This window comes from Malania oleifera, chromosome 11, assembly GCF_029873635.1.
Source record: "Malania oleifera isolate guangnan ecotype guangnan chromosome 11, ASM2987363v1, whole genome shotgun sequence".
Taxonomy (NCBI): domain Eukaryota; kingdom Viridiplantae; phylum Streptophyta; class Magnoliopsida; order Santalales; family Ximeniaceae; genus Malania; species Malania oleifera.
Window position 1 is genome coordinate 24,372,105 of NC_080427.1, and position 27,246 is coordinate 24,399,350.

Consider the following 27,246-nt stretch of genomic DNA (forward strand, 5'->3'; position numbering starts at 1 on the left):
GAGGCCGATTGCACGTTGCACCTTGCAACCAGCACTAGCACCAGAACCATCAACACTGAAGTCTGGAAGTTTGGATTTGAAACAACCGAACGACATCGCGACTCGCGGCGGCTGACAGAAAAAAATTAGGGTTGATCTAAGATTATGCCTAAATAGAGAAAGTTCAAACAATTCACAGTTTGAATTTAGATTACATGAAATTCACGCTCACAGCAGCGACCTTAGAATTTCAACCTTCAGTTGTAAGTGTTAAACTACACGTAAAACTCCAAAAATGACTAAATTTGAAACCTTAGAAGTTAGAAGCCTTCTGGGTCTCTCACTTTAGGCTAAACCCCTGCCCTTATTTGCAGATAGACAATTCATACACTAGTGTGGCTAGAAGTCAACATAATAATTTTGTAATGCCCCTAGTGAGATCCGGGCACGCGTTAAAACCATATTTACCTTTCGGACAGGAAGTTTGCCGTCTCCTCCTAACTTGCATTAACTAAGTGAAAGCTATATATGGCTGCTTGTGAGTGTGAATTAGAGAAAAACAAGTCAAGGAGCCAAGGGTAATTTCCCTGTCCTCACCTATAAAATTCTCCCTCCCATTCTCTATCTGCTAGCTAGCTAGTTGCCGTCAAGCTACATTCATGGCTGCCGAAGACACATCATCCGCTCTCTCTCTCAAGTACTCTCCAACATGGGCATTAGCCACCGTTTGCTTCATCATCATCTCCATTTCCATTCTCATCGAACATTGTATCTCTCTTCTTATTCGTGTAAGTACTTCCAATACCACCCTCTTTCATTTATGAAAATGAAATGAAATCAAGTGACAAATTTGATTTCATTCATCCATTTTTATGTAGATCTTCTTCTTCTTCTCGGTGGAAATAAGTCATTGTGTTCTGGCTACATTTTTTTGTGCAGTGGCTCGATCGATATCGAAAGAATGAACTAAAGGAAGCTGTCCAAAGCCTTAAATCTGGTGGGTTTTCATGTTCTCCATAAACTAATTAATGATGACTATAACTCTATTAAATATTGTCTTTAGTTTTTTGCTTTGTACCTGTACATGTGTTTAGGTATGTGTGTGTATATATATATATATTTAAGTAGGTAAAGTTTCAATTTGGTACAGAGCTGATGCGTCTGGGATTCATATCCCTCCTACTAGCTGTAATTCAAGAACCAGTCTCTCGTATTTGCATACCGGCAAAGGTCGCCGACACCATGCTTCCATGCCGTAAAGAGCCGGCCCCTGCTGCAACTTCGGCCCGAGCATTGTTTAGCAGTATGGTTTGGGATTTTGAGCCCTTCGAAATCGAAACGGGAGCGGGGCATGGTTTATATGGTGGTGTTTCTTGGCAGCCGCATAGGAGATTGAGCGGCAATGAGAGTAGTGGTGCAGTGGTTTCTGATTTCTGTACTTCCAAAGTATGAATCTTTCGGCAAGTGCTAATTAATTAATCCGTGTTTAATTCAGTGAATGTTTATAATTTATGGGAGAAAATGTTAATTAATTAATTATTGGAGTGTGAAAATTGCAGGGAATGGTTTCATTTGTGAGCCAAGCTGGGATGAAACAGCTCCATGTCTTCATTTTTGTGCTGGCTGTTATGCAGATCGTGTACTGCGTTCTCACCATGGCCTTTGGAAGGGCTAAGGTACAATTAAATATTTAAGCTTATACAAACAATTATATATGTATATGTTTGTCATTTTTTGTTAGATTAATGTTGTAAACACCAAAATAATTAATTAGTTTATAAAAATTAAGAAAATATAAAATAAGAAAATAGGTGCTACCGCCATTTCAATGAATTATGAATACCACACACTCAATTTATTGTTTCATTTATAAAATGATAATTTATGCTTATATGTATAAATATATTACAGACAGGTGGGGAGAAAAACAACAAAGAAAGGACCAATTTTTTTATTTTATTGTGAAATAAAGGGTAAAATTGTAATTTGTAGCATAAAAAAATTATGAGGTGCTTGAGATATTTTTGAAAAATAAATAATATTTTTTAAGGCACATGCATGCAAAAATGTTACCTTTATTATTTGAGAATGCTAAGATAAAGGTTGTAAATTCCAATAAACTAATCTTAATTCCAAATTATTGAAAGGCATATGTAATTTTTTCTTCCTTTTAATTACATTTAAAAATTTACATTAACAGATGAGGCGATGGAAAGCTTGGGAGGAAGAAACTCGCACAGTTGAATATGAAGTTGCAAATGGTATGATATGTTTCTTTTTAGTTTTCATTTCATTGCTCTGTTGATTTAGGAGCGTATATATTTCTATATACGTAAAGCATAAAAAAAAATCTTTTAAAAATGACACTCATCTCTCTTAAGGTTTACCATAAAGATAGAAACCTTCTCTTAGGTTTTAAAAATAACATTGACCTCTTCTGAGATTTCAAACATGTCGCAAAACTTGTATGAGGTTAGCAAAAAAAATATAGACCTCCCCACAAAAAATTTATTTATTTTTGTAAAATATAAGGAGGGTTTTGTATCTTTTTGATAAATCTCAGGAAAAGTCTTTCAAATTTTTTAAATTTTGAACTAAATCTCAAGTGTTTTTGGGGCTTATTTAGACGTTAAGTGGCCAGATTTTTTCTAATTGACTTTTAGTTGGGCGGTAGGCCCATATTATAGTTGCCGATTTGCCGTGTTATCTAAGAGGTTTCATAAATAGGCTAACATAGTGGCTATTCAAGAGTTTTTCAGTTTTATTTTATTTTAAAATAATATAATAAATAATACCTTATTTGGGAAAATATTTTTCAGAATGATTCTGACGTAATTTTGCTGCTTGATCCAACAAAATTTAAACAAATCTTATTGGATTAAACAGCGAGATTTAAAGGGTCAAGACAATAGAAATATTGAAAAATATTTTTCCAAACAAGATATTATTTAATATATTATTTTAAAATAAAAATTAAACTGATTTAATATGTTATTTTAAAATAAAGATAAAACTGAAAAAAGCTCGACTCTTCAAGCCCAAAGTGGTCCACCAGAGGTGACTTTGAATGGGCCAGTGTGGTCCTTGCGTATTGGCTTTAAGTCCTTCATAATGGACCATATTTAATATTTTGTATTTATAATTTTGTGTGTTGTCACTAGTCAGGTTGTCCTCAGAGGTATTTCAAAATTTTATGTATTAAAATATGGTAAATACCTATGGCTACATTTGTAATGCTGAAGTTTTTATCGCCAAATTATTTTTTCCAACATTTTGGGAAATTTCGGCATAACATTATTGATTTAACACCAAAAATGAAAAATAAAACACATAATGAGAGTTATTGTACGAATGTTAAATATATTACATGCTTGATACAATTTAAACAAAACTATGTACCTAAGAGACGAAAAATTATTGAATGCAACGCAAAATTTCATTTCGTGTTCTATCTTATTATTTTTTGGGTCTAGTAATTCGCATTATTTATTTTATTTTCAACTTTAGGGGTTAAATCATAAATTTTATGTTAGCTAATGCATGCCTTTGGTCCCCTAAAGTATTTACTTTCTCATGTTTTGATTTATTGTTTAAAATTTCATGTATTTGATGTCAAACACACTTATTTCTTCTCAATTTTATTGATCAAAATATTTTTATACTTTTTTTTTTTAAAATTTTCAAATGGATTGATTTTGAAAAAGTTTAAAATTTAATGTAATTGAAAATGTTCGATTACCACTTTACCTAAAAAATTTAAGCTATTAGGTTGTAAGCCAACAATGCATATCAAACTAACTTTAACACTTCCCCGCACATGCAATCTGATAGCATGTGGAAAGATAGACACACGATAAATAACACCCATGATAGAAAACACAGTTTTTTTTAAACACCACAGAATAAACGCGGGTGACAAGATTAGAAGTCAGGACCTCTTGATAACTTGACTTTGATGCCATATTAGATTATCACTTTACCTAAAAACTTAAGCTATTAGGTTGGATATTGTTAATTATATGAATCATGGTTAAATCATTTGTTATTTTAATATATGATTAATGTATATCTTGTTTTTCAGATCCCTATCGTTTTAGATTAGTGCGCCAAACAACATTTGGAAGGCGACACATGAATTCTTGTATAGAAACATCACTTCAGCTTTGGATTGTGCGTTTTCTTCCTACTTACATTTTGTTTCCTGGCACTTCCTTTTGTTCTTTCTTTTTAACTAACTTAAAATACATTTCCTAACTTCTTTTGCCTCTTTGAATTAATATGAATTTAAATTAATATAGTAAGCTATGCATAGTTTTGTTAATGATATTATTTGATGCTAGTCAATGTGAAATGAATCAGAAATGTTTCTTCAGACAGTTCTTTCAGTCAGTAGCAAAAGTTGATTATCTCACTTTGAGGCATGGTTTTATATCGGTAAGCGATGGTCGTTAATCTTGACATCCTTTTAATTAGTCGAATACAAAATTAAGATGTGACCAATTGCCCATCTACATGTGTTAAATCAGTGCATTTGATAAACTTTTTAGGCACATTTGTCAAGCAGACACAACAACTTCAATTTCCAAAAGTATTCACAACGTTCTTTGGAGGAAGATTTCAAGGTTGTAGTTGTCATCAGGTAATAACATCCACAATACATTTACTTATTTATTTTTTCTTTCTTTGCTTTCACAATGTTTGCATTGTTAAAGACATAGCACTTAGGACATGATTGGTATGAACAACCAAAAAGGGATGAAAAAGGTTTATGAAAAGAAAGGAAAAGGGAGGATAGATTATACTTTTTCTAATCTTGATTGACTAATTAGATCAAGCAAAATGGAAGAGGATAAAGTAATTATCACTCAATCTAAAACATAATTGGTCATACAATTTACTTATCTTGAATTTCAAGCATCCAAGAAAATATAGGAAAGCCTATTGTGCTACCAACAAAATGCTAATTAGCTCATTTACAAATAAATAGAAAATAAACTCATTTAATTGTCACAAAAATATTTTTATGACTTGTTGGTGGCATTTATAAAATTGATATACATTAAAAATTAATTTAAAATGCTCATTTTTTTTATAAATAAAATAAAATTATAAAATTATGATTAAAATAATAAAATTAAAAAGAATACACATAAAAAAATAACTATAAGAAAAATAAAATTTATTATTTTATTTTTAAAATTCATGTTACAGTAAAAATTTTATTGGACATGACAATTGAGAAATAGTAAAAGTATTTTATAATTGGTTTTATTATTATTTTTTGAAATATGTATATTTTAATTATATTTAAATTCATATTATCATTTAATTTTGATTTTAATTTTAATTTAAAATTGTATAAAATGAATAATTCAATCCAAAAAAACCAAATCTGGGTGGTAAAAGCTTCGACAATAGGTTGCCAAAACAATAGAAAACCATAAAATTTGGTTTTTCAGTTTTTTGGTAAATAGTTGAAAATCGATAATGGAAATAGAAAATTGACAACATAAAAGAACGCATTTTTATGATTAGTTTATGTATTGTTAAGAAACAGAAATAGAAAACAAATAACAATAATGATACCAAACAAGCCCTAAAGTATTTACTTTCTTATATTTCATTGTTTAAAAATTGACGTATTTAACACTCAACTAGGGGTGAGCAATCGGCCAGTTCTGCCAATTCAGCCAATTAACCAAATTTTTTTTGGTCAACTCTTCATCCTAACTCAAACGACCGAATTAGCCCCCTTACTCGAACTTTGCCGATTGAACCAAATTTTTGGTTAATTCGGTTAATTGAATTAACCAAATCAAATTATAATTGATTTGTGGAACAGGAAGTTTAGAATTTTCGAATCTATTAAGTTGGGAATGTTGAGAATTCTACTTGTGAGCTTGTCCCACATTGAAAAATATGAGTAGATGATGGGTACTTATATACATGGTTAAGTTCAAGACCCAATAGACTTAAGTTTTTGAATCAAGTTGTGTTCACTTATGTGTATCAAGCCCAATCATGGGCTCCTCTAGTGCTAACAAGTGGTATCAGAACCAACGATTCGTAACTCTGGGCTAGCGACATTGTAAAAGTAGAGACATTGAGCTAATTCTCCTGACGTGCTAATAGTCGGAGGACTAAGTGTGTGACCGAGATAAATAAGGATCATTTAGGCCTTGGATGGATCCGAATAAGGTCAAGATGTAGGAGGTAGGATTGGTTCGGAGGCACATGGAATGCAATCCGAGGCATGTAAGGCGCCAGTGGTAAGACCCACTTGAGGAACTGAGGCTTACTCTCATAAGAGAGATGATTTCCATTCAAGGGGGAGCGGTTGGAACTCACAAGTGAGGGGAAGATTGTTGAGAATTCTACTTGTGAGTTTGTCTCACATTGAAAAATTTGAATAGATAATAGGTGCTTATATATATGGTTGGACCAAAGACCTAATAAGTTTAAACTTTTGAGTCAAGTTGGTGTTCACCCATATATATTAAGTCCACCCATGGACTCTGCTAACAGGTAAATTGGGATTTGGGAACTCGAACTTTTGGAGTGGAGGTGGCTCAAACTCTTAAAGGGTTGAGGCTGCTCGTTGGATCAGGAATTAGGATGGCTGGAGACTTGGGGTCGCTGGAGGGTGGAGGGACGGGGGAGTGACCTGAGGAACTCAGTGGAATGTCTGACTCAAATCTATGGAGTGGAGGTGACTCAAACTCTTGAAGGGCCGAGGCTGCTTGATCGACTGGAGGCTTGCTGGATTAGCAATCACGGTGGTTGGAGACCTGGAGTCGCTGGATGCTCTGACGCTGGAGGGTGGAGGGACGAGGGAGCAAGGAACTCAGTGGAGTGCCCAGTCTGCCCTATCGAATGCGAGTGTGGTCCGTGTGGGGTGGAGTACAGAAGAGAAGACTCTAGAAGAAGTTCTGAACCCTAAATCCCAAATGTAAATTATATAAATTATATTTAGTTATTAATTAATTATATAATTTGGCTAAATTATTTAATCGAAATACAATTTCTTCATAACCGAACTGAAAATCAAATAACTGAATTCACTGAAATATAAAATTGACCGAACCAAACCGAACTAAACTGAACTAACCAAATTTGGTCGGTTATTTTGATTAATTCAGTTCTTACCAAATTATGCACACCCCTACACTTAACATAATCATTTCTTTTCAAGTTTAATGATAAGTATATTTTTTATCTTTTATTTTTTATTCTTAAATGGATTTATTTTGAAAAGGTCAAGGATTAAAAGTCTTTACTTTTTTCTTGAGCTTTTCTTCTTTCTGGCCTCAAATTTTTATACCAAATCAAGGAACAACAACTTTCAATCTACTTTTTCTTACTTTTTTTTTTCTTAAAAAGTCTATCCAATTTTTCTCTAATTCCCTTCCTTTTTTTTCCCCTCTTTTTTCATTTGTTGTTGGCTTCCAAATTATATATGTGTTGGGGAATGAGAAGTATGAAAGGTGTTGACCAAAACATAATAGACTGCAATCAACACTAAGTAAAATAATTAGTAACCCAAAAAGCAAAAGTAATAATCAACTAAAATCATGAACCGACCAAACATTCACAAAAAGAACACCATAATTAATGTGGGAAACCCTTCCATATAATACGAAAAACCATAAGACTGAAGTTAACTTTCAATCCTCCAATATACTAAAATAGTATGTTATAACAGGTATTCTCTAGTTGAAACTAGAGGCGTACAACACTCATAAAGAATCAGTCATGAGAGCAATAGTTGGCTTCCTGATGAGGCCCTTAGTTGCTTGAAGCTCTTTAAGTAGTTCTACCAATGAGTAAGAGAGCTTATTCATGTTGTAGTTTAGGCAAAACTGCTTGAAAAAGTCAGGCAACGACTGGAGAACGATATTGACCTGGGTTTTCCCATCGATTTAAGCTCCAAGGATCTCTAACTCATTGAGAAGACCAATCATCTTTAGAACATGATCCCATATTGGGGTCCCTTCTGCCATAGTAGTATTCATAAGTTCCTTCATAGCAGTCTGCCTAGTAGCAAGATTTTGATTCCCAAACATTTCTTTGAGATTCTACATTATATCATAGGTAGAAGGCATAGACTGATGCTGATGTTGCAGAGCATTCGACATAGATGCGAAAATGTAACACTGCGCTATCTCATCAGCCTTAATCCACTTTCAGCAGGCCTGGGTTTCCTCATCGGTTGCCCCTTCACCGGGTTTCTATGGACATACCTCTACGAGCACATACTTGTACTCCTCTCTAGTCAGTACAATATCCAAATTCCTTTTCCAATCAATATAATTAGGTCAAACCAATTAGTTTTCTTTGAGAATAACAACCAGGAGATTGAAAGCCATTTTAATCTTGAGAATCACATATTATAACAAAATCTGATGAGCAATAATAAACTTTTAATTCAATTAAAAGAATATGGTTCCATCTACCAATATTTTCTTTTAAAGAATTTGTCAACAACCAAGCACACCATGAGTAGTATACCTCGATGGGAGGTTGTCTACTATTCAACATTTGTGTAGACAGATGAGGACCTATTACTTTTACTATCTAGGCAAGTAACTATGTCAAACAAAATTAAACTGATGACATACCTTTGGTCCTATAAACATTAATAGTAGTGATTCAGATGTTGAGGTTACTATTATTCATAGTTAAGTGTATACCATCACATAAATGGAGAGGTGACCCAATACTAATAATTACTAGCGTTTATACTTGGTGAGTCTGTAATTAATTCCATCCGATGAGGAGGAAGATACTAATATCATCACATAAAATTAATTACTACGCCCATAAACTAGTGATGGAGACCATGGGATTTATATGTAATAAATTCTCTCACCCACTTAGTTATTTAATTCATGAGGGATACAAATACGTGTTTAATATTCCAATAAATTTAATATTCCAATATTGGTCACTAAAATACAAGCAACAAATAAAATTTCAAATTCCCTTAATTATTATTTTTTTTTATAAAAAAAATTGTATTATAACTTGAGAATTAATTTTATTCTCTAGTTACACATGCATAAATCAACATTGAAATTTTAAATTTTACAAGCTAATGACATAACACAAGAACAACAAACACGCCATGCAAGCATATATAAACAAGAAATATGATATAATAAATATTCTGACTATTATGGTCGAGCAGCTTGCATTCGTGTGACCATAATTGCTAGACAAAACATTGCAAAACAGAGGTTAGTGCATACACACGTTCTACCCTAAGCATGCATTTGTTTGATTTTCAAAGAACATGGTATTATTATCCATATATAGTATCAACTGAGGCTCTAATACCAATTGAAGGGACTTACGAAATAGCCCTAAGATTCGACTGTAATGCATACTGATAACAAAAAAAGAAATCTGATCATGCAAACCTTAATAACGTGATTAGGATTATACCTGCGACAACTGTCTGGTTTGATCTTGAATCTGCAAGTACGAAAACAAGCTTTAAAGATGACCAGAAATCTTCTACTGTATTCCTTGAACATGCCTTGCTCTTGAGAGAGTGGGCTCATAGGCGACTACTAGGGTTTTCTTCTCTCACGAAAACATCTACCTCTGTGAGAGTTTGCTCGTCTAACCCGACCTGCTGAGTGGAGCGCGTGTATATAGGCTACAACAAGGACTTTTAGGCAAATATGACTAGGGTTTCCCACATAATTAAGAATCCCTAATCTAACCCAGATTCATCCTTAAATACGTTAATTATAATTCATACCACTAAAGAATTATAACTGCGCTCCCTGTCATATTTGAAATTAAATTTTGAGCTCTTATTATTAAATGCTTATTTATCTCCTCACGTAAAGATTATAAATACCCGTCTATTAAATTAAATTACTAATAATTTAATTATTGACATATTAATTCCCTGAGACCTTCCACTTAACATATTTGATGTGTTGGATTCAAAATCCACTTGTAGGGTTTGACACAATCAAAACTTATAAGCTTCCTCAAGGGGTATCATATCATCAATCCTGATACCGGGATGTGGATTCCATCAACAATTAATGTTCACTATACACATAACGTCATCACCCAACTCGTTGAGTTTATTGACCCATAAAGAATCTCACTCTTCTATGAATCAAAGTAATAAACACTATATGCATGTGTCCAATAATCATATCAAGATTAAGAGCATAAACACTCATAATAACCATGAAGTATTAACTATTTTATATAGTCAGTATAAAAACAATTACCCCAAGACGGTCATGTTCAATACACACAAAGTGTACTAGCACAAGGAGTTGGAACTGTACCATTCACAATAGTCAAGACAGACCTATTAAAACCTTGTGCTACAGTCCTACCAATGGTGTCTCCTATTTCATTTAAGACTGTGAACAATAAACTTATATTCTATAAGAATTGATGATCTAATCTTCTGTGTATAAGTTGTACTTTACATACTAGATCACCTACTATATAGAATAAGAGACACATATGCATAATCATTAAATAAATAATATCAGGAAAACATTGCTCACAAAGATACTCATTAAAATGGAATAATTGAAGTTATTAATAAATATTAAAACCGATTGCATAAAGTATGTCTTTTAGTATAAATCCCTAACAAAAGGAAAGCCCAACATTCAAGTGTTCTTTACTAGGATTTGAGAGAAATGTGCTAAAAACACCAATGAATAAGTTATGTCCACCTCATCCAAACTATTGCATACATTAAAATTCCAACTACTAAAGCATATGGAACTCTTCTCATGACCTACTTCTCTTTCTTGGTGGTACGATACTATTTGGAATTGAACTTGAATTAATTAGCAATAGGAAAGTTAGCTGTCTTTTCCCTATTAATGTTAAATCTTTCAAGAACTCTCTAAATGTACTTTTCTTGTGAAAACCACATCTTGATTTTCCTATCATGGGTGATTACTATTTCAAGGATTTTCTTTCCTAGCCTAAAATCTTTTAATGGCAAAAGAGTTACTCAAGTATTTTTTCAACCAATCAATATATCATAGACATATCATGACCAATAATTAGCATATCATCAACATAAAGAAATAAAATAATAAATTTACTTTTAGAAAATCTTTAAATGAAAATACAATGATCATAAGTGTTTATTTTTTATTTTTTATTTTTATAACCATACTGCTTTATGACTGATTTAAACTTATTATACCATTACCTTGGCGCTTGCTTCAAGTCATACAAACTTCTTTTTAACTTGTAAACTAGATTTTCTTTACCTCTCACATGAAAACCCTTTGGTTGTTCCAAGTACATCTCTTCTTTCAAGTCACCATGGAGAAAAACAATCTTCACATCCATATACTCTATCTTCAAATCCATATTGGTTGCAAAATTGAGCATCACTTAGATAGATGACATCTTCACAGAGGGAGAAAAAACATCATCAAAATCAATTCCCTGCATTTGGCTGAACCTTTCATAACCAATTTTGCCTTATACCTGGATTGTGAACTATATTCTTTAGTCCTTAGTAAGTATACCCATTTATTCTTCAGAGTTATCTTGCCCTTAGGCAACTTTACCGTCTTGTCAATGTTCATTTTTGAATAGTCTTGTTTTCCTTGTTTAGTGTGTGTGTAAAGGAGGTTTAAAACCCTTTTTGGTGGTTTTGTAACTTTAGCCACATGTTGGGGTCCTCTCAGAGTGTTAATTTGGTGTTTAAGGCTATTCTCCTAGTTGGAGTGGCTTATTTTGGTTTAGTCTAACATTATTTGTGTTTTCAATCACATTAAGGGACAAGGATGTAGTTTTCCTTCCCTCCTAAAAACACTCTTGGAATTCTTATTTATTTTAAACTTTAACCCCTTGTCTATAAATAGGGGGTTAGGGTGAGAGTTAAAACATACTTGCATGGATGGATGGCAGGAAGATTCAAGCTTGCAAGAGAAAGAAGGAAAGACTAAGAAGAGGAGAGGAATCATAAGTTTGTGTTTGGAAGGGAGAAAGAGATAAGAAGCTTTAGTCTTCTTAAGTTTCTTCTCCTATCAAGGTCGTATGCTCTTTCTTAACTTTAATCGCCTTGGATTTTATTCATTTTTTCATCTTTTGCACTTAATTTTATTCGTTCTATTTTGTTTTGGTGTCAATGGTTTGATCTTACTATTTTTAATTGTAATTATTAATCTCTTTTGGATTATTGGTCCGTCCCTTGGTTGCATTATCTTCCTTAAGTGAGAAATAGGCATGACTATTGGAGCAAATTTTTTTTTTAAATATATTTTCAAATGATGAAAAATGAGAAATTTGGATTATAATCAAATTGAAGATAATATTTGATTTGACTAAAATCAAGGCATTTAAAGATGATTGGAAAGATGGGAGTAATAGAAACTTAATTTGTTGGCATCCAAATTAAAGGGGTTTGACTTAATTGAAATCAAGGATTAATGATGATTGGAATTGAAATCCAATATGCACTTGGAAGAATGGAGGTAAATAGGGAGGGTTTGATTAGCAATAAATTTAAGGGGATTGATTGAAATCAAGGATTAAGATGATTGAGATGGAAGTTTGATATGCTCTTGGAAAGATGGAGGTAATTGGGGAATTCAGTTAACAATCAAATTAAAGAGACTTGATTTATTGGAATCAAGGAATAATAGGATTGAAATCCGATATGCTCTTGGAAAGATGGAGGTAATGGAGGATTTGATTAGAAATCAAATTAAAGGGGCCAATTTGATTTGATTAAAAATAGGGATTAATTGAAATCTGTTATGCTCTTGGAAAGATGAAGGGAATGGGGTGGATTTGATTAGCAATCAAATTAAAGATCTTTGATTTGATTGAAATCAAGAGTTAATGATGATTGGGATTGAAATCCAATATGCTTTTGGAAATATGGAAGTAATGAGACATTTGTTTTGCAATTACTTAGAGAGGGAGTGAATTGAAAGAAGATATTTGATTAGATTTTAGATCTACCAAAAGGGGAAAATTTATGAATATGAGAATCTTAAAAAAAGAAATTTTTTGGAAAAGCATTTAGGGTTTTATCATCAACGGCCATACAAGGAAATAATTTGAAATCAAACTGAAAACTCTTTTCTTTTTTTCTTTTTTTTGAAAGGGTGGCATTTTGAAAACAAAGGGTTCTTCGAATTCTCTCTTAATCATTTGTTTTCAAAATGCCACCCTTTTAGAAAGAGTTCTTTAATTTGATTTTAAATTATTTCCTTTCATAGCCGATCATGAAAGCGTAATTTTTTTTCCAATTTTTTAAAGATTTTTATTTTCATAAACTCTACTCTTTTGATGGACTTTAAATTAATCCAATCAAATATTTTCTTTCAATTCACTCCCTCTTTGATTGCTTGCAAATCAAATCTCCAATTACTTCCATCTTTCCAATGACATCAAATTTCAATCCCAATCATCATTAACACTTTATTTCAATCAAATCAAATTCCTTTAATTTGATTGCTAATCAAATCCCCCCCATTACCTCCATGTTTTCAAGAGAATATTGGATCTTAATCACAATCATCATTAATCCTTAATTTCAATCAAATCAAATCCCTTTAATTTGATTGCTATCAAATCCCCTATTACCTCAATCTTTCCAAGAGCATATTGCATTTTAATGCAAAACATCACAAATCCTTGATTTCAATCAAATCAAATCCCTTTAATTTGATTGCTAATCACATCCCCCCATCACTTGCATCCTTCCAAATGCATATCGATTTCAATACTAATTATCATTAATCCCTGATTTCAATCAAATCCCCTTAACTTGATTGCTAATCAAATCCTCCCTATTACCTCCATCCCTGATTATCTTTAAATTCGTTGATTTTAGTCAAATCAAACCTCATCTTCAATTTGATTGTAACCTAAATTTTTCCATTTTTTCATCGTCTAAAAAGAAAGAAATATTTTTTTCTCCAATATTCATATATATATATATATTTCTCACCTAAAGCAAATAATGCAACTATGGGACAAACCAATAACCCAATAGAGATCAATAATCACAATAAAATCAAGCCATTGAAGCAAAAAAGGTAATAAAAGTACAAAAATGAAAAAATGGAGAAAATCAAAGATGATTAAAGTCGAGAAAGAGCGTACCTTGATAGGAGAAGAAACTTAAGGAGACTAAACCTCCTATCTCTTCTCCCCTCCAAGCACGAACCTATGATTAAAGGTGGCAAAACGGGTTCTTGGCCGAGTTCGGGTGGGTTATAAATGAGTGAAGGTTAAACAAGTTTGTGTTTGGATTGACTCGTTTATTAATGAGTAAATAACCTATAAATTCAAACCCACCCATTTATTAAACGGGTCATAAACTGGTACCCGTTAAGCATCCGCTTAAAAAGATAATTTATTTATTTTAATTTTTTTCTCTAACATTTCACCAAAATTTATTTATTTTTGTTGTAAAAACACTCATTTAGTCATTTATTTTATTTATTAACATCTTAACGAAAAACTTAAAATTTTAAAAATAGAACATCTCTTTAATTTTTTTTTATGAAAATATGATATAAAGTTTTAAAAAACAATAGCAATACAAAAATAATCTATCACTTATGTTGTGTGTCATTTTTTTTCTCTTCAAATTTTCAATATATCTAGTTATATAACTTATAACTATAAAATATTATTTATTTAAAAGCCCAAAAGAAGAAATAAAAATTATAAAATATTATTTTTTTAATATAAACGGGTGACTCGACGAGTGTCTGACTCGAACCTATCTAACCCATTTATTAATCAGCTTGGGTTTGGATTGACTTGTTTATAACTGTGTTGTCTCCTTTCAAACCCTAACTCAATCTTAATAGACGGGTAACAAGTTATCATTGGGTCTTGACCCATTTTGCCACCCCTACATATGATTATTTTCCTCTCCTTAGTCTTTCCCTCTCTCTTATGCAAGCATGAAGCTTCCTTCATTCAAGTGTGTCTTAACTCTCATCGTAGCCTCCTATTTATAGACTAGGGGTTAGGGCTTAAAATAAAATATAATTTCAAGAGTGTCCTTGAGGGTAAGGAAAACTACTTTCTTGCCCCTCAAGGTGCTTTGAAATACAAATAATGTTAGACTAAACCAAGGTAAGTCAATCCAACTAGAAGAAAAGCCTCAAACACCAAATGGACGCCTTGAGAGGGCCCCAATATGTAATTAAAGTAACAAAATCCACCAAAAGGGTTTTAAACCTCCTTACGCATGCTAAGCAAGGCAAACAAGACCTGGTAAAAAATGGTTATCAACATATATAACTCAAATGTATGATTTTTATGTAGAGGTTTCAACTTTTCCTACATAGCTTTCAATTACTCTTCATTGTGCTCATGCTCTATGGCCTCTTAATAGCACTATGGTTCTCCCCGTTGGTGAGCAACATATATTCATCTAGAGAATGCCTACTTGAGGGTTGGTGGTCTTGAAGGTTGGTGGTCATTTGATGATCTTCTTAATGGCATACCATATTAAACTGATGGAACTTTATGTTCTATAATCGTTCACTTATTTGGCTTAATTACCTAATCATTAACTAAAGGTGGATCTACATCACCTAGAATACCCTGATCATCATGTGCATTATCATCATCTAATCCAAACTCACAAAAGTAGTAACTAAATCAAAATTAGACAAGTCATCACTATTTGTGTTTTCCTTTTTCACAACTTTTCCAATGTCTTCAATGGTCTAGCCTTCAACAAATATATATAACATTCTTGCTTCTGATCAATTTATTCGCAAATGGATCATATATACAACCTGTATCGAATATTGTCATATCAATATTTTAGAAATATACATGTTTTTTATTTTTATTTTTTATTTTTTGCATTAAGCTTTGATATCTCATTCATAGGGATTTGTATGAAAGCATTGCGACCAAAGAATTTTAAGTGGTCGTAGAAAACATCTTTCTCACTCCAAACTCTATCTGTCATGTCACACTATAAGGGAGAACATAGAGAGAGATTTATCAAATGGAATTTTATACACAATGCTTCACTATAAGGATCTTGGCAACTTAGCATGTCAAAACATGTGCCTCACTCTCTTTATGAGAGTCTTGTTCATTTTTTTGCCAAATCATTCAAGCAAGATTAATTTCAAAATGGTCACAAACAATAAGAAAACCATCAAAAGTAGTAGCAACTCTTTTTTGGTCTTCATCTTTCTTGTCATCTTTTTTTTTTCGTTCTTTGCTTTTTTTTTTCTTCCACTTTCAACAATGTTTCTTTATGTGACCTTTCCTACCACAATAAAAGCAATCAATATCTTTCCTTGAATGAGGCTTTCTTACGGATTTGTCACGATTTCCAAGGCCTTTGATTTTGCTTCTCCCTCTATTTTTCGTGAGAAAAGCTTCTGATTGAGAAGATGAAGAACTTGCAAATTTTCTCCTTGTACCTTCATTCAACAAGTTCTTTTTTTTTTTGTTTGTTTTGTTTTGTTTTAATTATAAAAACTAATGGGCACAACTCCTTTAGGAGTTGAGTTTGTGATGGAAATTCTAAAAGTTTCTAAACTAGTTGGAAAAAAAATGAAGAAGTCATAAAACCTATGTCTCATCATCAAAAGAAATTTTCACAGATCCGATTGATTATAATTTTCTATATTTCATTCAAATGATCAATAATAGTAGTATCATTCTTGTATTACAATTTCATAAGACTTATTTTATCATATAAAATTTATTTCCCTATTTTTCTAGTATAAAGGTCAGCTAGCATTGTCAGTGAATGTGCATTAATTTCATCAGCTGCGTGGTTATGGACATTATCATCATCCCATTACGTGATACAACCAGATACTTGCTATTTAACAATTTCCAATCATTATCAATCCTATCACTAGGCTTGGTCAACTCACCAAGAATAAGAGCATGATAATTTTTTGCAATAAACAAGATCCTCCATTTTCCTTTCCAAATGTGAAAATGAATCCCATTCAAACTAATCATTCGACTAGTGTTCACCTCCATGAATGCAAGCCAACTAAGCTCTATGTTGGTGCTTCGTTCAATTTGAACACGCACAACGGAAGCACACAATCGATCACGAATCACTCAACAATCACTAATGCAAACACTCAATGATGAAATATACTAAAGAAGCAATCAAACAAGAATAAGAACAAGAAAAACACAACTAGAATGCACAAGATATACGTGGTTCAACAATAGCCTATGTCCACGGGAGCAGCACTTCATTTTTTACTATGAAGAATGTCAAAGCTTACATCTTTGGATTACAATATTGTTTAAGTATGAACCCAATACCTATAGAGGAGTTCTAGTAAACCTAAACTACATCTATATTGATCCCCCGGGGGAAAATCCTTTAGATAAGCCTAATCTACAAGCCCCTGAATTCAAATCACATAATCTATGCCAATAGTAACCATCAATGGTTTAGGTCAAACCATTGACGGTTTGGTGCTAAGAAAATAACCTTCTGCGTTCTACCTAAAATTGTCGACGGTTTGCCCTCAGTGCTGCAACTCCTCTCATGCAAATGTCCCCTTCTTCACGTAGCTTTCTTTGGTACATGTGATCCGCTTAAAATATGAGCCACATCATCAACAATCTCCACCTTGGTGAATATTCACTAGCTTGGAAATTTGAAAGCAGAAAAAGACACTGCTCTACCCAAGCCTATAGATTGGGTCTGTCTCCCATCTAGAACTTGGAGATGTTGATCAAGTCGAAGAAATGCTCGAACTTGTCCATCATAACGGGCTTTTTCAGCATATCCACTGCATTGTCAGATGTATGGATCTTCTCAAGGAGAAGTTCCCCTAAAGTAATTAATTTCTTGACCCTGTGATACCGCACATCAATGTGCTTCGTCCTCTCCTGCTACACTTGATTCTTCGCAAGTAAATGACACTCTGACTATTACATTACAACTGAACTCCACCTTGCTGGACACCAAACTCTTTGACTAGTCCCTTAAGCCACAATGTTTCCATGGCAGCATCGGCCATTACTATGTACTTCAACTCGATAGTAGACAATGCTACAAGCAACTCCACCATAGACCTCCAACAAGCAGGTCCTCCCATAAGAGTAAATACGTACCCCGTGGTAGACCTCCTGTAATCTAGGTCTCTTGCATAATCCGCATCCATGTACCCCACCATCGATTGATCACTTTATTGTGCTCTGAACTGTATGCCATATCCAGTCGTACCCCTCAAGTACCTGAGAATCCACTTCACAGTATCCTAGTGTCGTTGACCTGGATTCGAGAAGAACTTGCTCACCACCCTGACAGCATGTGTTAGGTTCGACCTTGTACACAACATGACATACATCAGACACCCCACTGCGCTAGCATAGGGGACCCTCGATATATCCCAGACCTTATCGTCTATCCTTGGGCATTGGGCGATAGACAACTTGAAATGAATCACCAAAGGAGTGATCACTGGCTTAACATTGGCCATGGTAAAGCTCTCAAACACCTTCTCAACATAATAGTCTTGAGATAACAATAGTCCCTCTGCAACTTGGTCCTTGCAAATCTCCATGCCAAGTATTCTCTTGGTTGCATCCAAATATTTTATGTCGAATTCCTTTCCCAATAGACTCTTCAACTAGTTTACCTTGGTTATGTCTTTAGCAGCAATCAGCATATCGTTTACGTATAGTAGGAGAAAAAAAAGAGACCCGCCCACAAGTTTCCTTTTATAGACGCAGCAATCGTACTCACATTTCCTGTAGTCGATCTGGGTTATATAGGCATCAAACCTTTTATACCACTACCTCAAATATTGCTTTAGCCCATACAATGACTTTTTCAGTTTGTAGACTAAATGCTCTTATCTAGGTTGGCTGAACCCTTCTGGCTGTGTCATGTAAATCAGCTTGTCCAGGTCATCATGGAGGAATGTCATCTTTACATCCATTTGCTCCAAATGCAAATCATGTTGCACCACTAGCCCTAACACTACCTTGATTGAAGTGTGCCTGACTACTGGGGAGAAGATTTCCTTACAATCTACTCCCTTCCTATGCGAGTACCCCTTCGCTACCAAGCGATCCTTGTACTTCTCTCTTTCTTTTTCTAAAACTGCTTCTTTTTTTCTATATTCCCACCTGTATCCAATTGTTCGCTTCTCAGCTGGAAGCTCCACTAGGTCCCATGTTTGGTTCTTATGCAATGACTCTATCTCCTTCACCATAGTACCTATCCAGTGACCCTTCTCTTGGCTATGAATCGCCTCTTGATAGTTAGTAGGATCCCCATTGCTAGTGATAAGTGCATAAAAAATCAGATTGTCAAACTGTATCTTGCGAGTGGCCTGACGACGCATCTGGGTTTTTCTATAGCTCTGCTCTGTCGCAGCTGCTGGTCATCTGAGTTAGAACTCCTTGTGTCATCTCCACCCTAAGTTTCTAACTCCATCTACACCACTGGCTAATCTCTTAGGCTAGTACTCCCTGCATGTTTTCCCTGAGTCTCTAACTCCACCTGAATCGCACGCTCATTGCTGTTGTAATTTTCTAGTATCTATTTCTCTATTTCATCTCGAGTACGCTGTAACATGACTTTCTCATCAAAAACCACGTTGTTACTGATCACCACCTTATTTGCCTCTAGATCCCACAACTTGAATCCTTTCACACCTTTATGATATCCTAGAAAGATGCACCGTCTAGACTTCGCACATCTAGCTTAGATCTCTCCTCACCCGAGATGTGCGCATAGGCCGGACACCCAAATACTCTAAGTCTAGATTAGTCTCCCCTTTCACCGATCCATACCTCCTCAGCAACAATGCCCTAGGTGATCTTTTTTCCAAGAAGCATGCTATATTAACCACCTCAGCCCAAAAATTCATGGCGAGTCCAGTCTGCAACTTAAGGCACCGAGCCCTTTCAGCTAGGGTCCAATTCATGCTCTCTGCCACATTATTTTGCTGCGGTGTCTGACGCATAGTAAAATGCTTCTTTATGCCTTGCTACTCGCAGAACTCTATGAATTCCGAATTTGTGTACTCAATCCCATTGTCTTTCTTAAGGAATTTGATCTTTTTTCTAATTTGGTTCTCCACTTCATTTTTCCACACTTTGAACATGACAAATGTTTTCAACTTGTGATGCATGAAGTAAAACCAAACCTTTTGTGAGTAGTCTTCGATAAAACTCATGAAATACACATGTCCCCCTTGTGTTGCCACTCTTACCGGTCCAAAAATATCAGAATGAATGTAGTCCAGCACTCCCTCTGTTTTATGTGTGGCTGTTATGAATTGAACTCGGTTTTGCTTCCTAAGCACATAGTACTTACACAACTCCAGCATACATGATTTTACCCCCTTCAAAAGATCTCTCTTGTGAAGTTCCTGCATCCCACACTCTCCCATATGCCCTCGACGCATATGCCACAAAAGAGTACTATCAAACTCACGCTCTATGGCTACAGTTTCACCTACAACTGTGGTACCCAATAGTGTGTAAATGTTACCCGACACTCTCTTCCCTTTCATCACAGTCAGAACTCCCTTGCTCACCTTCACTACCCCACCTTCAGACTTGTAACTGAAATCGTTATAATCCAAGGTGCCTAATGAAGCAAGATTCTTCCTCAACTATGGTATGTGCCTCACATCACACAACGTTCGAACAACACCATCGTACATCTCGATTATGATATTTCCTATCCCGATCACTTTGCATGCAGCATCATTCCCCATTAGAACGAAACGAGAACTAACCAATATGTACATCGTGAACCAGTCCTTGTTGGGCATTATGTGATATGAACATGCAGAGTCCAAAATTTAAAAAATGGTGAACTCATCTGACCTCGATGAAATCAAGAGCATATCACTGTCACCACTCCCAAAGTTTCCTTCTTCTACTACATTTGCCGTTATTGATGAACCTTCTTTGTTTTCAATACCTCCCTTCCTCCTTTTCGGATAGTGGGATTTCATGTGCCCTCTTTTGCCGCACTTAAAATAGTGCATGCCCTTCTTCTTCCTGATCTTAGACTGAGCCTTATGGCTACTGTATCCACTCAGAGAACCGCTCCTCCCACTATCTTGGTTCCTTTTTGCCACGAGCCTTTCAACATGTGAACCCATGTCGCTGGCTTTCTTCTTTTGGAGGAACCCTAGCAATGCACTCGTGATGTCTTTCAACTCCAAGGTTTCTTTTCCCTAAGTTAGAGTCGTAACCAGGCTTTTGTATGTCGAAGACGTTGATAAGGAATTTAGTAGCATCAATGCCTTATCTTCCTCCTTGAACTTGTGTTGATGTGCAGAGAAAGATTTGAACCCTTTGCCATCTGAAGCCCATAAAGGTTTTTCTTAAGATACAGATTGTTTGTAAGTGACTTGGGCATGTACCGAATTTCAAGCTTCAACCAAATCGTAGCTGGCAATTCCTCATCCATGATGTTGTACATAACATCAATGGCCAAACAATGTCGGATCGTGGAAACTGCCTCTGCTTCAAACTCCTTCCAACTTGCCTCGTTCATGTCATCCGACTTCTTTCCATACAAAGCCTTCACTATCCCGTGTTGCACTAGAAAATCTTTCACTCTTCATTGCCAAAGTCCCAAATTACCCATTCTATCAAACTTGTTCATATTGAACTTCATTGAAGAGACCCTAGCCATTATAGAACCAATAGCTCGGATACCACTTGTTGGTGTTTCGCTTGACTTGAACACGTACAGTGGAAGCACACAATCAATCACGAATCACTCAATAATCACTAATGCAAACACTCAATGATGAAATATACTAAAGAAGCAATCAAACAATAATAAGAACAAGCAAAACACAATGAGAATGCACAAGATATATGTGTTTCGGAAATAGCCTACGTCCACGGGAGCAGCACTTTGATTTTCACTATGAACAATGTCAAAGCTTACATCTTTGGGCTACAATATTGTTTAAGAATGAACCCAATGCCTATGTAAGAGTTCTAGTAAGCCTAAACTACATCTATATTAATCCCTTGGAGGAAAATCCTCCAGATAAGCCCAATCCACAAGCCCCCGAATTCAAATCACATAATCTATGCCGACAGTAGCCATCGACGGTTTAGGTCAAATCATTGACGGTTTGGTGCTAAGAAAATAACTTCTTGCGTTCTGCCTGATACCGTCGATGGTTTGGGCCCAATCTGTCAACGGTTTGCCCTCAGTGCTGCAGACTCCTCTCATGTAAATGTCCCTCGCTTCACGTAACTTTCTCCAGTACATGTGATCCACTCAGAATATAAGCCACATCTCCAGCACTCTGATATCGTTGTTGCGGAATGGAAGGTATGGTGGTGATGGCAAAATTCAATAGCTAATGATAAAGCTTCCCCTAGTCCAATCAAAACTAAGTAAACTAATTAATTACTCGAAGAATAGAAGTAATAAACAACCAAAAACACAAACCAACCAGACAATCACAAAGAGAACACCAAGATTTACATGGAAAACACTTCAATGTGAACGGAAAAATTCTTGAACTTCGCTCCTAATATTCTATTATATCAAAATAATAGGTTACAATTAATATGTTTTTACTAGTTGAAACTAAAGACATACATCAATTACAATAATCATGAATTACATATTCTTGTAGTAAATAGTAATATTAGTTGTCACCAATAAGGTGAAATCAAACTTCAATGAGAAACGGAGAGGTCTCACCCAAAAATAGAGAAAACTTTCCAAACCCCGAAATTAGAGCTACTAAGCTCCAAATGATCAGACCAACTTTAGTAAAGAAGGATGAGTCAAAAATAATTTTGTAAAATTTTAACTTAATCAAGTGAGAAATTGTCATCCAATTATCAAGATTAAGGGGAATGTGTACACACCTTTAATCCTAAATTTTCAACAATAATGTTTCTTCTTTCCCTTAGTTTCCTCTTGGTTGTCCCAAGAATGTACGAAGCTTATAGTTTGACAGCAATAGCGTCCCAAATGAAATGATTTTACTTCCCCAAAGATGACCCATCATCTTCCAAAGAAATCTCTAACCAACCAATAAGTAAACCTATCCATTAATCGAAGAAAACAAGCAGGCTACCACTATGCACAAAAGCTTTCACTTTTACTTGGGCATGGATTCTACTTGAACATTGACCAAACTTCCAAGTAGACTATTTCATACATTTGGGCCATCCTTCGCGTGGGAGGGAAGGCCCAAAACACATGCACACACACATTAAAAGCTACCAAACACCCATTTTGAATTTAAAGAGACTATAAAAATCAAATGGATGCTAGAGAGGCCGGCAACTTACGGCTCCTTTCCCATGCATGCACTAGAGCACGACACTATAGATTTGCATATTAAGATTTTGTCACAAATAGACAAGAAGATTTTAGTTAAAACAATCAACATCACTAAATATACATTAATGCCTTCTCATTATGTGGCACATACTTAACATGCAAACCACTGGTGTCTGGTACTATATTTTGAGCATAATTATGAGCATGAACTAAATCTTTAAAACAAAACATCTTTAAATCTGGGGCGCATTGGCAATCTTCAAACTATCTAATCCTAGTTTCCTTTTCTTATTTTTTTTACAGTCCTCTGATGTGGTTGATAGTTGTTATCTTCTTGCTTATGGATGTGCACGGTAAGTCCAACTAAATGTGCAATACTTGATTTTTAATTTTTTTAAAGTATGATCCATGAGGGGCTTCTTCATATTACTATTTTGAATCTTATGAAAAATGGAAGGGGTATGGGATGGGAGATGGGTTACCTGATTTAGGTCCCTAGTTTTCAAGGGCTATTTATTTTACAATTTTAAACAAATTCTTTTGCTTTTTTGGATGCAATTAACTAGGTTGGAATGTGTATCTGTGGGTATCCTGCGCGCCACTTTTGGTAAGTGCATTATGATCTTACTGTCTTCAAAATTTTCTTGTAGTTATGCCATTGTTTGGAACTTAAAAATAATAGAGAAAAGAGGTGAAAACAAGAAATTAAAGATTTTATTTTTTTTAATATTTAATCATCAAAGAAAGCGAAAAAGAAAATAAAATAAAAAGTAAATCAATAAATAAAAATTTAATTTTTTATGTCATGAATTTATAACCTTTATTTTAATTTGTTGTTAATCTGCAATGATGTTAGAACAAAATTTTTTCTCCATAATATTTTTTAAAGAGAAAAAAAAAATAGAAGAAAAAAAAATATTTTTTCAATTTTTGTTTGGTTTTTTTTTCTAATATATATATATATATATATATATATATATATAATTCTTAGCTCAAATAAAACTTAATGCAGGGAAGGAGAGGAAATGAAAATTTAATATGATCAAATTCAATTTTTCATGTTTGGTTGTCGATAAAGTAAGAAATAAAATTATATATATATATATATATCAATGAACAAGAAATTGCTTTTACATGTTATTAATCATCAATTTTTTCTTAATTCGTGCTGCCATTTTAATAAATTTTTATTATTGATAATATTGGTACAAAATATTATATGAAAAATAAAATTCCATCTTATTTTCGTTTTCTAAATCCTTAATGTCAATCCAACTAATTAGTATGTGCAAAATATTGAATTGCAGATAGTGTTGGTTTTGGGGACAAAACTTGAAGTGATTGTGGCGCGGATGGCCCTTAGAATGAGGAATCAGAGTGACGTTGTAAGAGGAGCTCCCCTTGTTCGGCCAGATGACAGTCTCTTTTGGTTTAGGAACCCAAGATTTGTTCTCACTCTTCTACATTTCACTCTGTTCATGGTAATCTAATCCTCCTCCATGCAAAACATATATAGCCTCTTTCTTCATTTATTTTAAGATGATTATTTTAAAGCTATACACAACTAGCTAACATGCAGCTCCTTTAACTTTATAGAATGCATTCGAGATGGCATTCTTCATATGGGTAACGGTAAGTTCTTGAACAGCAACAACTTCTTCTTCTTCTTCTTCTTCTATTTATTTAAATTTTTTTTTTGCCATGTGAAATAGTAAGGGTTTCGATTTGTATTTTTCATATTTGTAAATGAGTCGGAACTGTTGCTCAGCTGAATTAGCTCAAGTGGTAAGGGCGACTTGTGACTTTAATGACCTCAAGGTCACGGGTTCGATTTTCCCTTGCGAGTTTACCTCAATAAATTACTAGAAATGCGTTAATGGATGGATGGCTTTCACCAACCGAGTTTGGTCTTGCACCATAGTGTCCAAAGTGATACGATGGTGGCTGAAGTACTCTCCAGATTATCAAAAAAAAAAAAAAGTTACTGTTGCTAGCATCCCTTTTTGTGTGTGCCCATGTGTATGAATTAGTACTTAAATTAATTGTAGAGTACATGCAAGAATCAATTAATTATTATGAACTAATTCCCAATCGCATTTAATCAATTGTATTTATTTATTTATATTTTTTCTCCTCAGATAGAGTTTGGGTTGGAGTCTTGTTACCATAAGAACACCGTGGTCATTGTCACCAGAGTTGCATTGGCGTAAGGACTGTCGTACTATTAGTATTCTTCAAATTGGTTCTACTTTTTATTTTCCTTTCCTCTCCTCTTTCCAAGAATTGTTGATTATTTATCTATCCCTGCTGATTTTATTGAGTGATTCATAGTTTTAAATTATTTAATTATTTATTTGTAGTGTTACAGTTCAGGTTCTTTGCAGCTACATCACTCTTCCTCTTTATGCACTAGTCACACAGGTGAATTATCATCGAGATCTTGTGATCATCAATCATTTATAGATAGAGTACATGCATGACAAACCAATGAAGTTAGTACAAACACAACACTTAATTTTATTTTATTTTTTCTATTTTTTATTTTGGATCCAAATTGCTAACGTATTTTTAGAATGAATATTTCAAATAAGTATTTTATTTTATTACTCACTTACTTTGATAACTAATATATATACTTTCTTTTCCTTTCTCTAATATTTTTCAAGTTGAAAATAGTATTTGACTGCCATGGTCATACATAGTACTCTCCCTCTTTTACATCAAGCAATGGCATTGCACGCATCCAAATGGCTTATTATCCCAGTTCTTTGTCATCCGGAAAAGAAAAAAAATATGACATTGACTTTACCTTGTCTTTAAAGGCATAAATTTAGACAAAATATGTATGAATTTGTGTTGATTTTTTTTCAAAATCTATGCAAATTTATAGTCAAATTCAAAACTTAAAGAACCCATAGTCTCAAATGGGACCTTATTTTTCAGAGTTTTTATCAGATAATGTGGCATCATCCATTTTGAATCATGCATGCACGTAATAGTTGTTCTGCATTTTAATTTGACAGATGGGTTCACGAATAAAGGGAAAGGTACTAGAGGAGAAAATGGCCAAAATTATGAAGCAATGGCATGCCGAGGTGAGGGATAAGAGAAAGAAAAGAGAACAGTTGTCTTTGCAAATGTTATCTCCTTGCGCTTCTTTTTCGGCAGAATGGAGCCCTAGAAATAGCAGCGTTAGTGCCATTGAGTTTTCCTCTCTCACCACAAAGCCCACAGCTGTTATGGTTGGTGACAGTAGTAAAAAATTTTCAAGTAGAAGAAGGATTATTGAAGAGCAATTAGAGATAGTAAGAGAGGAGGAAAGTGCAGGTTCACATACCATGTCCAACGACGATTATGCTGAAACTATTTAATCGTTGATGAAGAGGCTGACATATACTACGTGGGCTGGCTCTTAATTTATATATCATGTATAAATATTCATAGTTGTACAAATTAATTAATACCGTGTGTGTATGTATATAATATGCCTAAGTAAGATCATTGCCTTGATATTATTAATTATATGTCGTGGGCCTGGTCACAAGCTCTTTTTTATCTGTGGTGTTTTCTCAACATGAGATTTGAACTATGGTGCCAGCTATCCACCATCTCCTTGAACCTAGAAATCTTCTAAAAAATATATTGATAACAAAGTAAGAACCTTTGAAAAATTTCTCAATATTATGTACTAGAAAAAAATATGGTATCATCTAAAGTGTAACACTTCCGCCTCCTATCTTCCAACTAATAATACTCTTATCATGTCCCTGGACATAAGTTCAGGCGATAAGCAGGTTCACCAGACGGTCTTGGACAAAGGTGAAGTCTAGGATTCAAATCCTACCCTTTGCAGCACACATCTATGATTTATCTCCTACATGTTGACTGAGGGCATGACTAACGTAGGTGTGAGATTAGTTAGAGCGTAAGTTTAGGATGATGGGTGGAGAGGAACACTCAGTCACTGGATGTGACTGAAACTCAGT

General features: G+C 34.3%; 1 protein-coding gene across 2 annotated transcripts; it reads left to right on the top strand.

Moving 5' to 3' along the window:
• The first annotated feature begins 614 nt into the window (after positions 1-614).
• On the top strand, positions 615-26,813 carry LOC131168614 (MLO-like protein 3). 2 transcript variants are annotated; one of them, XM_058128194.1, is made up of 15 exons: positions 615-767; positions 919-976; positions 1,130-1,425; positions 1,539-1,655; positions 2,180-2,240; positions 4,061-4,149; positions 4,339-4,413; positions 4,527-4,618; positions 23,564-23,613; positions 23,827-23,867; positions 24,568-24,741; positions 24,857-24,892; positions 25,399-25,466; positions 25,621-25,681; positions 26,284-26,813. In XM_058128194.1, the coding sequence occupies exons 1-15, from the start codon at positions 639-641 to the stop codon at positions 26,629-26,631; spliced, it is 1,695 nt and encodes a 564-aa protein (XP_057984177.1). In that variant the 5' UTR covers positions 615-638; the 3' UTR covers positions 26,632-26,813. The 2 variants fall into 2 exon arrangements, with proteins under 2 accessions (XP_057984177.1, XP_057984178.1); XM_058128195.1 differs by having other exon boundaries at positions 616-767; positions 23,827-23,871; positions 24,572-24,741.
• Positions 26,814-27,246: the final 433 nt, after the last annotated feature.

Excerpts from the sequence above, each read along its gene's own strand:
- LOC131168614 (XM_058128194.1), top strand. The coding sequence starts at position 639 with ATGGCTGCCGAAGACACATCATCCGCTCTCTCTCTCAAGTACTCTCCA. Across the intron at positions 768-918 it reads GTATCTCTCTTCTTATTCGT|TGGCTCGATCGATATCGAAA; the intron begins GTAAGTACTTCC and ends TTTTTTGTGCAG. Across the intron at positions 2,241-4,060 it reads TGAATATGAAGTTGCAAATG|ATCCCTATCGTTTTAGATTA; the intron begins GTATGATATGTT and ends CTTGTTTTTCAG.